This window comes from Anomalospiza imberbis, chromosome 2 (assembly GCF_031753505.1).
Source record: "Anomalospiza imberbis isolate Cuckoo-Finch-1a 21T00152 chromosome 2, ASM3175350v1, whole genome shotgun sequence".
NCBI lineage: Eukaryota > Metazoa > Chordata > Aves > Passeriformes > Viduidae > Anomalospiza > Anomalospiza imberbis.
Genome location: NC_089682.1, coordinates 18423942 through 18440236, shown reverse-complemented (window position 1 = coordinate 18440236; position 16295 = coordinate 18423942). Strand labels below are relative to the sequence as shown.

At 38.4% G+C, this 16295-nt stretch overlaps 2 protein-coding genes across 4 annotated transcripts in view; one reads left to right on the top strand and one right to left on the bottom strand.

The window, feature by feature from the left end:
* Positions 1-4443: 4443 nt before the first annotated feature.
* On the bottom strand, positions 4444-9313 carry TRAPPC2 (trafficking protein particle complex subunit 2). The gene is made up of 5 exons (XM_068180053.1): positions 9188-9313; positions 8221-8331; positions 6458-6600; positions 5619-5706; positions 4444-4759 (listed from the first exon to the last, which is right to left on the bottom strand). Exons 2-5 carry the CDS (start codon positions 8311-8313, stop codon positions 4661-4663), a joined length of 423 nt encoding a protein of 140 aa, XP_068036154.1. The 5' UTR covers positions 8314-8331; positions 9188-9313; the 3' UTR covers positions 4444-4660.
* The window catches only part of OFD1 (OFD1 centriole and centriolar satellite protein), a 38120-nt gene continuing 30467 nt past the window's right edge, over positions 8643-16295 (top strand). Inside the window, exons 1-7 of one of the 3 annotated variants that reach the window (XM_068180034.1) lie at positions 8643-8777; positions 9497-9598; positions 11419-11619; positions 12393-12461; positions 12547-12574; positions 13340-13447; positions 14204-14340. In XM_068180034.1, coding sequence (XP_068036135.1) covers positions 9503-9598; positions 11419-11619; positions 12393-12461; positions 12547-12574; positions 13340-13447; positions 14204-14340 — 639 coding nt within the window. In that variant the 5' untranslated portion in view covers positions 8643-8777; positions 9497-9502. Of the gene's footprint in view, positions 8778-9350; positions 9599-11418; positions 11620-12219; positions 12284-12392; positions 12462-12546; positions 12575-13339; positions 13448-14203; positions 14341-16295 lie in introns of those variants that run through there. The other 2 variants (XM_068180035.1, XM_068180036.1) reach the window with 2 other exon arrangements.

Here is a 16295-nt window from a genome sequence, read left to right as displayed (position 1 = left end):
ATGCAAAATACTGATCATTTTTAAAATTGTGTGTCCTTGCCTTAAGTCCATTCTAGCATGTTTCTGATCAATAAGGTGAGAAATCTGAGTAACTGAAGTATAACCATTTTTTAAAAAATAAATGCTTTATTCAGTCAGCTTTAAAAGCACTTGAAAGGATCCACATTGTGACATTTTTTTAAGGAAAACTCCTTGTGTACAGCCTTAGAAGTTCCAAACTTCTTGTTCCTCTTAAGCTGATTTACAAATGTGTTTACCAGTAATATCTGCACTGTGATATTAAGGATTGGCAATACGTAGAGAACTCAGGAATCTCTTGACTTACAGTAGATTTGACAGCTTTCAGCCCTAATACAGGTATATAACTATAGATGGTGTTTGAGCTGAATTTGATCATTATTAAAACTGCTGTTTTAGGATATGGACTTGTACCTTTAAGAGATAATGTCTTTTATATTACTGAATTCATTTCATAATTATGAACCAGAGCAAATTCTGTATTTGTTGGACAGTTTTTTGCAGTCAGGCAGACAAAACTACAGGTGTTTTTGAGGCTTTCATGTGCAGTTTAAGTGGTAGAATACTTGTATGAGAAGTTGTTCATTATTGGCTCTCAGAGTAACCACTGTCCTTGCAATAGCAAAATTGCTAGTGCACTAGCAATTGCTTCCATCAGTAATTGCTAACAGGCACACCATGTGCATGTGGTCTGAGAGAAGTCATCTGATGCTGCAGGACAGGCCATGTTATTCATTAAACAACTGCTTTCTGTACAGAAATTTTTTTGTTTCAATGGAAAAGCCTTTCTTGAGAGTACATTACCAGCAAGCACTTTATCTTAAAAGTATCTACTCAATCTGTCCCAGGTGTAATTATTTGGAAGTAAAGCTTGCAAAAACAAACCCTTCTTGTTGCTCTTAGTACACTTTTCTGAATGTAATTTACTCTTGCTTGAACCTGTCTAGGATAACGTTAGTCTGCAGATCTGCTACTTCTGCTGAAAATGTCCATATTTTTATCTTTTGTGCATTCCTAAGTCTGATTCATTCCTGCAGTCTTGCATCTACACCAACAGAACTGTATTTTAAACTTCAGTCTCTAAGCAGTTAAATACAGGTTGAACTGCTAATTATGTTTAATTTCTAGTCAATGAATGAAAAGATCTGTGAAGAAAATCTTAGCTAAATTCCTCCTAATCTTAGGATGAGAGAGCAAAAAACTTTAGAAATTAAGATTGCTTGTGTTAGGGGCTCCTAAGCTAGTGACATGAAATTGTTGTAAAACTACTACCTTACTACTTTAAACTTCCTTTAACATTCATTTTAGCAGAGATTAAGGCTGAAACAAAACAGGAGCTGAAGATACTGTGACTAGAATACTATAGATACCATTCAAGTAAGATTGCTAAAAAGGAAAAATGAAGGATGAGAACCACTGTGGTCTTTCTTCTGTGCAGGCATCTGTGTTTTCCCATCTGTCCCCTTTCCATTTAACATCATCAGAAGTAGGTTTAATAAAGTTAAAACATAATCCCATAGAAGTGTATTACTCATGCCCTGGGAGCTGCTGTACCACAACTGTACACTAATCACAAAAGTGGCCAGTAAAGATAAACAGGTGTGTACATGCTGTAGTAAATAAGACAGTATAGGAATTAGGTTTAGGTCAGGAATTGGTCTCAGAGAGAAACTACTGAGTGCCTACAGAATCAAAAATCTTTTGACAAGCAATTATAGGTGACAGGTGTAAAATCATAATGCTTAATAGCACACATTAATTTTGTATTTTGTAAAGCTAGGTATCATTCCATATGGATGTAAGGTAGGCATTTGTAGCCTACGTTTTAATTCACTGATTGTTTCAAGAGCTAACACACCCCAAATATTACAGGGTCCTGCTAGCAGTAGATTGACAGAGCATACTGTGTAACGTGCATGCAAAGTTCCATGTGTCCTTTAAAGAGGAAAAAAACCTACTGTTGTGGCAGGTTGGTGGGACTGCTGAAAGCTGCGCTTGTTAGAGAGCAGAATGGGAAGGGGCAGAAGAAGCTACCTAGGACAGCTGACAGCTCATGTCACAACAAACACTATCAATGCTTACATAAGCTGCTTTAATAGCTGCTCCATACCTCAAGTGGATCTTACTTTAAGTCACCTGACAGGTTACCTAAACAGTAATAGAACCTTGTAGAAAGTGGAGTCTGAGTTGCATTTCCAGCCCGGATTTACTGAGGTTGATTGATGTTAGCTTGTGCTAATGTTCTCATCTCCTTATGCTTGATTTCTGAATGACTTAGGGTTATTCTAGTCCCTTTAGCTCATAAACTTTTTATTGCCTTTATTGCATAATGCAGATGATCTCTGTTTTGTTGTACTGCAACAGACTTTATTTTGAATTCTTACTGTTAAGCCCCTGAGAGGGTAGGAACATAATCCTTGCAAAGGAGGTGTCTCTTCACTGAGAAACTGTTCACTGAAGCATGCTAGAACTGCAGCCTTCAGGCCTAAAGCAGATTTGTGACTTTAGTTGACCACAAGATAATTTTTACCCATCACTTCAGCTAGTGGTCTTTCAACTGACTGTGAAGAGTCACAAACTAAAGCATAAACAAGTGTTTGTCCATATACAGAGAACTTGGAGCTACCTTGCCAAGGCCTTCAAAGTTCTGTCACAAGACAATGCTCCTGAACCACAAACTCCAGGACAAAGGTGATGAGTTAGGACATAATTCTTCCATTCCTGTGGCCAGTAACAATCTTTACATAAAGCCTAGGTGGACCTGAGTCTGCATTTCCCATCTACAATTCCTATATTCAGAGGAAAAAGGGAAAGATGTAGGGGAGGCATAAGAACGGGCACCATTTGGCTGACTGCCTTAAGAAATCAGGCAAGAAAGAAAATGCTTTCATTTTACTTAATGTCCTACTGCAGCAGCAAATGCAGTTTTAAAAAATGTAGCTTCTAAAAGTGGTAGAAACTGTTAGCATTAATCCTTCATATTTGCCAAGCCTTTTCTTCCTGCTAAGTACATGATGATTTAATTAAAGTATTTCCTCAGTGAATCTTAACTGTTAGGATTTTTCTAGCCATCATGCTACAGGGGAGGAGGTGGAAAACTGCAGCTCAGTGGCTCCTTATCACATGATCAAGAATGATTTACCTCAAGTGTGTTTGTTATTTCCATGTATACAGAAAAGAAATTGATTTATATAAAATTACATGACAATATTGAAGTGCTGTACAATGCAGGTTGTATGCAAAGACAGATATTCCCATCTTCATTGGCCACCCCACCAGGTATACTGTTACTGTGGTTATCTAGTTTTCTTCTAAATCACTTCAAGTATACTCAACAGGCATCCATACTACAACATTTCATGTTTTATTTAAGGTAAATATTGCAACCTCTTATCATGTTCCTTTTTCTCATGGAACATTTTACAGTGACAGCTTAGCAGTAAGTGCAGAAATAATGACTGACTTTACAGAACATAAACACGTGGTCCCCTTAATTATACAGACTATGCAAAATACTTCTTAGAACAGCACGCCACTTCCTTTGGAAATTACTTTTCAGACATTGAAAAAAAAAAGTACAAGATAGCTTATACAGATTTGCTGCATAAAGAAACAGAATACCTAAGATTTTAAACCCAAGCAAAGCATTAGGTACATATATGCCAAATGATCTATTTAAAAATTACTGGTTTGGAATGATGTTAAGTTTTGCAAAATGGTTCCTAAAAGATTTTACAGTGGAATAGGAGCCAGGTGAAATAATGCCTTTCTGAAACCTCAACAAATACAGTTTCATGGTTCAAAGATCCTCCTCTAAATTTATTTACAATAAGAAAGTTTCAGCAGTTCCAGAAATAATGGGAAAAAACCCATGGGTTTAAACATGTAAATTTAGTTTGGGTTTTTTTCATGTGTGAATTAGAATTAATGTCAGGGCAGATCTGGCTGTTCTGGTCTACTTCATTCATTGATGCAACACTGCAGCTAAATGTGTATTGCACTAAATGCACAGAAAATTTGAAATTACACACTTTTAAACTTCAGGGGTTTTCCTCAAAATTTCTTGAAGTACTGGAGACAGCTTTTCTATCAATTTTTTTATTGAGTACTTTATTTATATACAATTACACATTAATAAATAGAGGCTTGATTTACTACCACAGAGTGTAATGTTAGTCTGGTTAGTCTGCAGAGTGAGTTCTCTACTGAAGGAATACAACTAGGAAAGTTTGTCATAAAATTAAGCAGTTAGGCCAAACAGTCAAGAATTCCCTTTTGCTCATATTAAGCCAGATGACTGGTGACATCTTTTGCACTTAGGTCTGATTTCCTCCCACCTTACGTCATTACACTTTGCATATGCATTAACACATAATGCCCCAGTTTCTTCTTTTGTACCTCTGTAGCCTGTGACAGTTTAAAACATCATATCACATAAAAGGAAACTTCTTGAGAAAGACCTTTTTAACTAGAGAAGCTTGGCTGTTCTTATCTTTATCAGCAAAAGAAAAAGCTGCTTCAGCATCCAATTAGTCAGTCTTCAGAAGATCAATGTAAAACATGTAGGGGACTAACCAGACGAAGTACAGTTCAAACAATCAGGAAAGCAGGGAAAAAGCACTCACTCAGGAGATATATTTATTCAGCTTAAAAGGTGTTTCTTCCCAAGGAACTGGACTTTCCTTTCAAAGGCAGTGGATCGAATAGGAGTATTGAGTTCATAAAATGGATTCATTGCAAACTGGGGAAAGAACAAATATGTATCAATAAGCACAATACCCAGCCCTGGAAAATGTCACTTCAAGTGACATCTACTACTAGCTTTCAGCCTATTTAGAGCCACTAAGAGCACAGACCCCCTGAACAGACCTTGCTTTCCAGGCCCTTGCATTCTCCCCATACATGTGCAGAGCCATCCCAGAGCACCAGTTCCTCAGAACAAACCCCTCACACTGGTGGAAATTAGGATCATTTGAGTGCCTGTGGGAGGCTGAAATGGTGATGCTTCCCATGACTGTTTGCCATGACCCTGTCTAGTGGAAGTACTACCAGGATTTGAGAACAAGGGCTATGTGTTCCAAGAGCAAAGCTACTGGGCACTATAGAACAGTCCTTTCATTATCATCATTAATAATACCAAACTACCACAAAATGCATCAGAAGAAGTTGCCCCACAAGTTTTCTGTTGCCCAGAGAAACTGTTGATGCCTCACCCCTGGAGTTGTTCAAGGCCAGGTTGGATGGGGCTTTGACCAATCTGGTCTAGTTGAAGGTTTCCCTGCCTGTGGCAGGGTAGTTGTAACTAGATGATTTTTAAGGTCCTTTCCTACCTAAACCATTCTAATCTATTCTACAAAAAAATCACTGGACTAAAGTGAAGAAGTCTAAAAGAGCGCAGTTTATAACAATTTCAAAAAATCTATTCTGTTTAATGAAAATACAGCCTTTGTGTCACACATTACCAGCTCTGGCTGATGTGGACTGCACAGGTGCTTATACAGGCGTCCAAAAGAAAACATGCTAATACAGCTGTGCCTGGGCACAAACAGCAGAACATGCTTAAAAGTAGTGCAGCAAGACCATAAAAAATGACTTCTTACCTTTATATACAACTCATATACATCAGTAAAGAAGTTCTTAATTCCATCTTCTTGCCTTACATCATGAAGCATTATAAATCTCATATGTACAGTAATTAAGGACAAAAAAACTTTTACAAAGAAAAGAGACATTATCCTGAGATAAGCATTTACACCTAATTCAACATATAGCAAAAACGTTTAGCTGTACACGACACAGCAGTGACTCATAGGAGAAAGCATTTAAAAAAATAATTGAGGCAATGACATTTGGAAAGCATTACATTTATATTTTAACATGTCCCTACTTGAAAATAATCACCTCTCTATCCAAGGTTTCTTTTTTAAAACAAGGTAATTCCGAACGTGGATGATACCCCCTGCACTTCAGCCATGTACCCCTAAAGTTAAAATGTCATTCAATGTTACTTGCTATGTGTAACAAATGTTTCTCAACAAACAGTTCTAGGACTACCTGTACATAGTATCAAGCCTCACTGCACTTTCACCATTGGAGTGACTGACACCAGGCACGTTCACTGCCACTTCTCCTCTCCAGCAAGGTCAAAGGGGTGGGAACAGACAATCATAAAAGCTTGCTCAGAGCCTCTCATGGCTCTTTACTCCATGCACCACATTTCATTATGCTGTTTTGGCTCCTACAAAGGTAAAAATCCATCTTTCCAACTGTTCCCAGCTGCTGTGCCTCCCAATACAGTTTTTCCTGAAGCTGATGACTCTAACAATAACAGCAAATAGCCAGAGAAATCTGTTCCGAACTCAGTTTATCTAACTTACCTCTTTCTGGGAAAGGGGTTTTCTTATATAATCATAAGGAAAGAGAAAAGGGAAGGATATGTCCAGCTGTGACAAAAGCAGAAACAAACCATTCATTAAACTTGTCCACAGTCTTCAAATACATGTTGTTAGAAAGCCACATGTTCTCATCTACGAGGTCAAGAGCAGCATGGGCAATGAACTGGTTGAGATGGCGATGATCATCCTAATGCATTTCCAGAAGACAGCAGGTTAGTAATTCAGTGAAAGGAATGAAATATAAACAGTCATTTGCTCAAGTTGCTACAGAACCAGTGTTCAAGTTACATAATGTTACAAATACCCTGCTTTTCTGTCACATGTGCCATCCTGTAATTAAATGAAACTAGCATATGTTTTCATGATATCTGGTTTCAAAGGAGAAAAGATCATCATCAAAAGATCATCACAAAACCAATCCTGAGAGCAACTAAATCAGTAAAGTCTGTATTACACCTCAGGAATGAACTCAAGCATAAATTCTTTTGTTTACTGATGGGCAAACTCCCACTGCTAATTTATTCCACAATAGAGGCCCTCATATGTCTTTTTCTGTTTTTTCCAGACATCTGTTTTTGCAATATTTACATAGCATACATAAAATGTAGCATTTTCTGGACTAAAACATTTCAGTCAAATTTGGCAGAAATTGACCCATAGGTTACAATGTGTAAAAGCTGGGGGACAGATGTGGAAAGCAGAAATACAGAGGATAGGTATGCTGATAAAATCACCTTTTCTCACGTTGTTTACCTAGAAACAGGATTGTTTTGGGGTCTTCTTTTTACTAAAACCTAGTGCAGAAAAACATTCAGCATCTAGTATTAAATATATGCCTGCAGATGTAAACTGCATCTCCTCCTGTAATAAACACGAGATCACAGTGTTTGGCCGGTGTACTTTGTAGGCAACCTATAACACCAGAGGACATCTACCAAGAAGAGATACAGGACAAAACCACACTGGAAGCTTTTATTAGCCTGGAAGAATAAGTAGTTTTGTGCTGTTTCTCATAATAACGGGATGCTGTTACTGCCACTCTCACCTCTCAGGTTTTCCGTGCAATCAGCTTTTACACATTCTCACACAAGGTCTAGTCCGAGTAGCTTTATTTATGATCTTTTATGGGCCATTAGTTCAAAATACAGGTGATGCCATGCAGTTCCAATCAGTGACAGCATATACTTCCATTTTTGGATACACTCACACATACACGTCCTTTTATTCTGAAGTCTATTGTTTTCTTTGATGTAATGCCACTTACAGATAGATTTGTTCTTTTCCCACTGGAAACAATACTTATTGAGTAGGATTGCATTTATCACGTTTTCAAAGTCTTTTTTTTGTCAATATAAGTTTTTAGCTTTCCTTACTTAAAAGCAAGTATGACTAATGAAGATGAGACAAAGAACAAAGGACTGAATAGAGCTTTCAATTTCATGTTTCTTACTTTACCTTATTACTGTATATAAATGTCTTTAAAGTAAGTGGCATTAAACAATGAACGGCTATTATAAAACCTCTGCACAATAAGAGAAACTACCAAAGCAAAACCAAGATATATATTCTATAACATACAGCAGGGAATATATAAGGAATGTGTGTTTTGTGAAGAACTAGTATAATCTGGCAAGGAATTTTTAAGAGACTTGGAAAATCCAGAGTTCTATTCCCTATGACAAAATTTCTGTTCAATAAACCCCAGAAAACAGTAGATACTTCTTTTAACAACAATGCTGGTCATGCTTCTAATACACTGTAAAATTATAAAAGAATCACAGGAGTGTCACAGGGGGAAAATCCACACCTTTGACTCTACTTTTCCAGGAGGCAGAAATTCCATTTCAAATATGGGATTATCATGATGACCAACTATCACAAAGTAGAAACTTCCAGACATTCTTCAAAACAATGCTCCCTACAAGAAAACACAAAAATCCTGATGAGTCTATAAACAAACTCTTAATCCGTGTAAAAGAGCTCCTAAAAATCAGCCAACATGCTCCCATTCATATTTACCAGAGGCTGAAGAGAGATAAACATTTAGGTATGCACATCAAGAGGATGGTGCCGAGCTCTTCTTGGTGCAGCCACCCACCAGGATGAGAAACAACGGACAGAAACTGATGCCCGGGATGTTCCACCTGGACACGAGGAAGAACTTATTTGCTGTGCATGCGACTGAGCACTGGTACAGCCTGCCCAGAGAGGCTAGAGTTATTCCAGAACCGACTGAACATAAACCTGCGTCCTGTGCTCCCTGCTTGAGCAGGCTGGCCCAGATGCCTGTGTTCCCTCCCAGCCTGGCAGATTCCGGGGAAGCCGGAGAATACCCTTGGAAAGTGGACCTGGAAGTGAACCTAGGTACCTAAAACCAACTCCTGCCCCGCTCACCGATGATTTACCCCCCGGGAGCCCGAGTCACCCGGACACAGCGACCCCAGGCCATAACGCGCAGCACCCGCCGCCGAGGAAGCTCCTCGCCGGTCTCTCCCCGGGCCCTGCTCACAGGCAGCAGAAGGGGAAGGGGGGCGGGCGGCGGATGCCTCCTCCCTGGCACACGGCGGCCGTGGGACAATCCCACGGCTCCGTCCCCGCGCACTCCAGAGGCGCCCGGAAAGGCCGGCCCGTCCCGCCGCCCCCGGCCTCCCCGGGAGAAGGCCCGGACTCCGCGGGGCTATACCGTCCCCAGGGGTCCCGCGGCACAGGGGGAGAGGGAGGCGCGGAGGGAGAAGGGGCCCGGCCCGCAGGGTCCGCCCGGGCCCGCCGCCTACCCTGCGCCGCGCCCCGTCCGCCGCCCGCCCGCCCGCCGGAAGCGCCGCGCCGCGCCCGCCCCATCCGGCGCCGCCGTGACGGCTCAGCCGCCGCCGCGCCCGTAGCCCAGAGCGGCCCTGCCCTGCGCTGCCCCGCCGCGCTCCCAGCCCTGCTCCCGGCCACGGCCCTCTCCCGTGGGTAGCGGGAGGCTGCCCCGGGAAAGCCCGAGCGGGCTGAGGGGAGGCGAGGGCGGCGAGAGTGCTCGGCGTCTCGCTGGCTGTGGGTCGAGCTGCGAGTCAGTAATGCCCCGTTTTGTTTCGGTGTTGTAGGTCAGGATGGCATCGGTTGAAAGGGAGACACTGTCCCAAGAGGAGCTGCGGAAAAGGCTGTATCAGACTTTTAAGAGCCGAGGCGTACTGGACACACTTAAGGTGTGCTTTGTTCTCAGCAGGTGCTACCTGTGATCCTCTGTGCTGCTTTAACATAGAGAGCCCTAAAAGCCATGCCGAGTACAAGTGTCTCACTCTCCACGAAGTATTATTTTTGCCACGACTTCGTTAGTATTCGAGGGGGGGAGGTGGTGGTGGGGTGTGTTTGGGGGTTTTTCCCCCATTTGCGAGGTTCTCTCTAAACAGAATGGCTGTTCATTATGCCTTGGCCTCGGAGTGTTTTTCAGGAAGGTTAAAAGCCTGCTTTAGGTCTTCGAAAATACCCGTGCTTGAAAAAAGGCGTCAAGCAATAAACAATAAATTAGAATATAAAATAGGAAAGGATCTCTCAGGTTACAGGGTGTGTTTATTACCCATAATAAGTAAGCATGTTATATGAATAATACTTCTGAAATACTACAATCCTGTTTTAAAACTGCTTGAGCTGTTTTGTCCCAGTCTGCTCATTCAGAAGAAGGTATAGGAAAAAAGATCAATATTTCAAAAATATCGTTGATAATCCTATAGGTTAGAATTTCCTGTTCAGGACAATTTGTTTTTGCATTACTGATTTCCATACCAAGCTTGCAATGCTCAAACCATTTCTTTTTTGACTTAACTGATATTCTATCAGATTACTTCCTGTTTAAGTCATTTTTCTGCTTTAACTTGTCTAGAAAGTTATTTCTGCCTTCCTTTTTTGTACTAGGGATAGGGATTTAGCCCTGCGCTTTCCACCTTCACTTTGCCACAAGATATATTTATATAACATATATAAACAACCACTGTTCTTGGTTGTTTTTGTGACAACATCATATGTGTTGAAGTTGGTTAAAACTGAATGAGTTCTGAAATTAATAAGGAAAACAGTTTCTTTTTCAGTTGTGTTTGAAAGTTGGACTCAGTGATCCTTTCCAACTCAGAATATTCTGTAGTTCTGTAATTTTGTTGTCAGCCTATTTTCTCTTGAAAACCATGCTAAAATATCAGGCTAGTCTGATGATCTGGCTTTGTTAAGTTTTGGTAATTATTTTGTCACATTTTTGGTAACACACCATCTCTTTATTCAGTTGTGTCACTAATGCATACCTGCTGTTGAAAGCTTAAAACAGTGCTTCTGCCATGATTTTTCCTATAAACAATTAGTATGAACAATTTGAATAACTGTATAATGAAAATAATTCCTTCTTCCTTTCATGGAAGGGAGATCTTCTGATTTTAGGTTACTTTTTTCCCCTCTATTGTAACTCACAGAATGCAAATAAGTAATTTTAAAATGTCATTTAATTATTATTAGTGCCTGTAGGTCTCTTTGGTTAGTACTCTTTTGTTTCCGTACAAAATAATTGATACTAAAGACATTGAATTTTTTGTTTATTTTGCCATCTACTTTTGTGATGGCATGAGCAGCTTTTTGATATGAGACTCAAAAGAGGACCAGTGTGAGTTCCAAGAACACCTGAGATGGAGGCCACATCAGGAAGGCTTTATTTAAGCCAAAGGGAGGGAAAACAGGAAAGCAGTGATGTGAAAATGATGGTACAAGAGTGGTGTTTATGTGAACTCTTGACTGGGAACTTCTTTTTAGTCCTACATTTGATACATTTTGGGGGAAAGTCAGAGTTCATTGTATCCACCATTAGAGGGTTTTGAAGAAGGGCAGGATGTTCATAGTGCACTTCCAGATTTTCCCAGAATTAGTCTGCCTTGTTCTGTTTGTAGGTTGTACAAGTAAAATGATGCTCCCTGTGGATTTTGAAAAATTAAAACTTTCATTGAATAGCATGTAAACTGATAATGCAATGAGTTTTTTTCTGTATCAGACACAGCTCCGAAACCAGCTAATCCAGGAGCTAATGCACCCAATTTTGAGTGGAGAGCTTCAGCCACAGGTGGTTCCAAGTGAAGACAGTTCACTTTTGATAACTGCTTCCAACAGTTTGGTGGCAAATCATCTAGAGAGATGTGGCTACGAGTATTCACTTTCTGTTTTCTTTCCAGAAAGTGGATTAGAAAAGAAGAAGGTAAGTTCAATATTTTGGCTGTTCCACGATGTCTAGGAGCTTTGTTCTCTGGAGGTTGTCATATTCTAACAACTGAAAAAATCTTTTTTTGTGATAGGAAATACAAACATAAGTACAGCTTCTGATCATCTCCACAAAACATTCTGTCATTCAGGGTCATTTTCATGAATACTTAAAACTGGCAATAAGCTAATGATGCTGTTCTGGAGAGGTGCAGCCACAGTCTGTCTGTGTGGCAGAGCACTTGGGAGCTGAACCTGATAAAAAGTTTGTTTGCCCATTCAATTCCCTGAAAATGTGGCTCCTGGTCAGTTCAAGCTGTTCTAACTACAAAGTGTGGCTGAAAAGGGCAGTCCTTGCCTTCCCTTTGCTCCTCTGTAAGTTTGTTAGAGGGTGAAGTTGTTTCTAACTGAAAATTAGTTTTTTGACCTGGTGAGTAGTTAATAATCATTTGGGTTAGTGAGCTCATCTGATTTGGATGATAATCAAGAAAACAGACAAGGAAATTAGCAAGCATGTGTTGACAGTGGGGAGAGAAAAAAACTCTTTTCACAGCTTCAGCTGATGGTGAAGCTACATGCTGGCTGCTGTATGTCTGAAGTAGTGAAGATAAGTAAATGTAGAACAGCAGGCCTCTGAAGATGATTTTACAGGGAGTAAATAGATCTTTCACAAATAGAAAACATTTACAAATGTGAAATAATGCCATTTGCATTCTTGAAATTATTTTAAATTTGTTAACCTTTTCTAATTGATCTTTCTTTTCCCCACAGCTGTGGACTGTGCAAGATCTTCTTCAATTAATGAGGATCAATCCAGAATCCAGTCTTTACAAATCACTGGTAAAGTGATTTTGATTTTGAAAAGAAGCTTAAATTACAGTGGTGATGAAAATAGACTGGCTAAAACTTCTTTTCTTTCTTACAGACTTCAGGAACTCGGAAGGAAAATAAAGGTATAAAATGTTTGCATGTAATGCAGACAGGGATAATTGTGTTAGCTTCATTTTTATTAAGATGTGAGCAATAAAAAAGCAGATTTCCTAAATGTCTGTTGGTATGGAGTAATTTGGATTTAGCTGGATCTTGAAACTTGCAGTACACCAGTATGATTAATGTTATATTTCAGGATTATCCAACTCGTATTTGTGGATTAACTGTTGACATTTACTTATAAAATAAATGACTTGTACATTAGAAATATGAGAAAAATCTGTAATCACGTATTACATATAATGCTCTTTGGAGGCTTTTCATACTTACTTTGGAAAACTCAGGTTTTGGGTTGTCTTTATAACACTGCATTAGCTTGCAAAATATACTTCAGAAACTAGTTACAGATGTAATTGATTTTCCATTGTATTATATTAGAACTAATTCTTATATCTGCAAAGCAAAACCCATCTATACTGTATAATGTAAAAGAGCCTGATCTTCAAAACTTGCTTAAAGGCCTCATAATTAAGTACTAATAATCTACACTCTCAATGGACCTTGGGAGTCAAGAGACATGTATGGGAGGAAAAGTTGCAAAAGAACAGGTTTTGCTGACTGAGATGGACTGGATTATGCTTATAATAAAACCATAATTGTTCACTAGTATTGATTTTTACTGACATACTTGTTCTTTTCTTGTACATTGAAAAATGCTTTGTTAATTACAGGCTCGAGTTCCATTTAGGTATGACATCAGAATTAACTAATCTGTTGGCTCTTGCTAGGTTTCCTTATGCAAATTTTAATCGGACTTACCGAACATCATCTAAACAGGGAAACTCACAGCACAGAAACTCAGACCACCTCAGTGCCTCCTTACAGAGAGTCTCTTGGTAAGTGCAACCTGTGCAAACAACTCTCCCCAGATATTTTCATACTGGTATATGGTATGGCTTTATATATATTGCATGAATGGTGTTATTTTGTTACTTACTCAAATGCAGCCTAAAGTTACAATGAGCAAATTGCACTGTCTATCACTAGAACATGGAATTTCTAAATTTTCTTAAAATAAGGCATAATCAGGATAGGATTTATTTTTAAATCACTCATATGTTTCCTTAGGCATTTAGCTAAGACCTATGACAAATGGACTGTAAATGTTAATGTGTTGAAATATGTTCTGGAGAACAGAATTGTAAATGCATTCCCTCTTTCTGTAAGCAAGTTAAGCAGAGACTGGGAGTTCTTGAATGTATAATATGCATGCTGTTATTAATGTATTAATACAAAAAAGCTAAAGGTTGCACAATTAATACATTAATACCAAAAAAGCTACAAGTTGCATACAAAGGGAAATTCTTGTCTACCCATGGTAAAGAGGAGGAATGACTATGTAATACCACAGATAGTATCTAAACTGCCAAGTGCCTCCTCCTAGGTATATGTTGTGTTCATATATATATATATGTGCATATATAAATGGCATTTCTGTGCTGCCTCTGCTTTTGTGCCACACAAGTCTTTCTAGGATAGTGCTGCTTGAATAAGCTGAGGAATGTCCTGCAAAGTGAGGTTCCTGCAGTCTTTGGTAAGGTAACTGCAGTGAATGTTTTTAAATTATGATGGATGTGTTGCTTTTTTTTTAGCTGAGAAGCTTCAGCTGATTGATGAACAGTTTGCAGACTGCTATCCTCTGCATCAGAAATATGAATCTTTAGAAGTAAAACTTAATGAATATAGAAAAGAAATAGAGAAGCAGCTTCAAGAAGAAATGCATCAAAAGGTATAACTCTGGTTTATGAATTTGCGAGAGACATTAATTTTGACTTTACACATTGTAAACTTTTCATCCTTAGGGCAAATTGAAAAAATCTAGTAGTTGAAATAAGCACAGAAGACTAAATTAATCCAATATCTGTTGTTAATTTGATGATACAGCATGTATGTTTGTCATCCCCCTTTTATGTTAAATCTGCACAGAATGTTAAGTTTTTTATTCTGATGTTAATTTGTAACATAACATTTGCTTACTCTGGTTGTCTTAATTTGGTAAATTTTATCTGCTATTTGATGATTTTGTTTTATGGACAAATGTTTATACCACAACTTTAATTTTCCTTCCCAGTTAAGATTTTGATGCTTGAATTTCAGTATGGTGCATAGCAACTGAGAGGTGTGAATTATTGTTGTGTAGCTCGACAGATAATTAACTTTTAATACTGATGAGAATTTGCATTCTATTTCAAAACATTGCACAGAAACACTAAAGTCATGAGACAGTATAACCTTTTTTCTTCCCATAATTGAAGACAGCTCTTCTAGAGAATTTCCCTTCATTTTGGAAATAAGATTAAAATTTTGTCGCATAATCCTTTGATAATCCTTCTGTCTAAAAAATGGAGCAGAGGGAATTTACTGTATTTTATTTAAATACATATTCTTTCTTTTCCATAAATTTCAGTCACGATCATCAGTTTATTTAGGTAGAAAAAAGTAAGTCAACCGTATTTAATTTCAATATATTTTTCATTAATTTCTGTCAAGATCAACCGTTCATTGGGATATAAAAATGATAATGTAATAATCAGAATTCTTCCACACACTTTTATAGGCATTCAATGTAGTCATCATTTATTTAGCCAGACAAGGAGAAAGATGGAGAGTTAAACCTCTCTTTTACCTTCATTCTCTCTTTATTCCCCAACTGGCTCTGTCTTTTTTAGTATGTAAAACATGTTAATTTGTGTGTTGTTAGGTTTTTATCAGTTTAAGCAAGCCAGTTGTAAAACAGGAGATGGGATTCTCTTCTAAATTCAATTATCTTTACATTAATTCCTTAGCAACATGATGTGAATTATTGTAAGACATTTCTAAACAATTTGGATATATACAAGTGATGCTGTATTGTCTCACTATTCCTTTTTCTCAAAATTTGTGCCCACAGACCTGAATTACTTGATCAGACATTCCTACTGTGCCTTTTCCACTCTTTAATCTTTTCTCACAATTTTTCTGTCATTCTCTTCTGATTCTTTTGTTCAGTTTTTCCTCACATTTTTGTCTTGTATGCTTGCTTTCAATTTTCTTCTAAATTTTTCTTGTAATTCTTTATAATCCCATTTGTTCTCACATATATTGTCCTTCACACCCTGTATGGAGTCATGTTCCCAAATGATTCTTTTATGCAGTTGCAAGATTTGTGCTTTCCTGTTTGTGTGCATTTCCTTTTTTTCAGTTGTGCTTAGAAGTCAGTGAATTGGGACTTCTCTGTCTGTAAACCTCTTCAGATGAAGTTACATGTTTTGCATTTTTTACATTTCTGGCATTTCTTCTGTGTCCAGGTGAATTACTGTGGTTTCTGAGCAATTCAGGGTGTGGGTCTGTTTCTGCCATTTCTTGAATCGCTAGTCAAAACTGGTTCTTTGGGAAAGGGACAAGAATAAAGACTGTTGGAAGAGGAGTAAAAGACTGTGACCGTTCCTTAATTCCAAGCAGAGTATCACTCCTGCAGTGCATTTTTCTTCATAGGCTTCTGTTCTGCTCTTGTCTAAAGCTGATAGTTTTGTGTAAGATCTGCTTTGGGCTGCCACATAAACACATGAAAACTATGTGAGATGTGCAGGTAGTATGTACTGCTAAGATACTTCTATCATGGTAAATATTTATTATCAATTTATCGTTTCCTAACATGAATTTCAAGGTGAAATTTTGAATTGTCTTAGAAGGAACTGTCTTTTT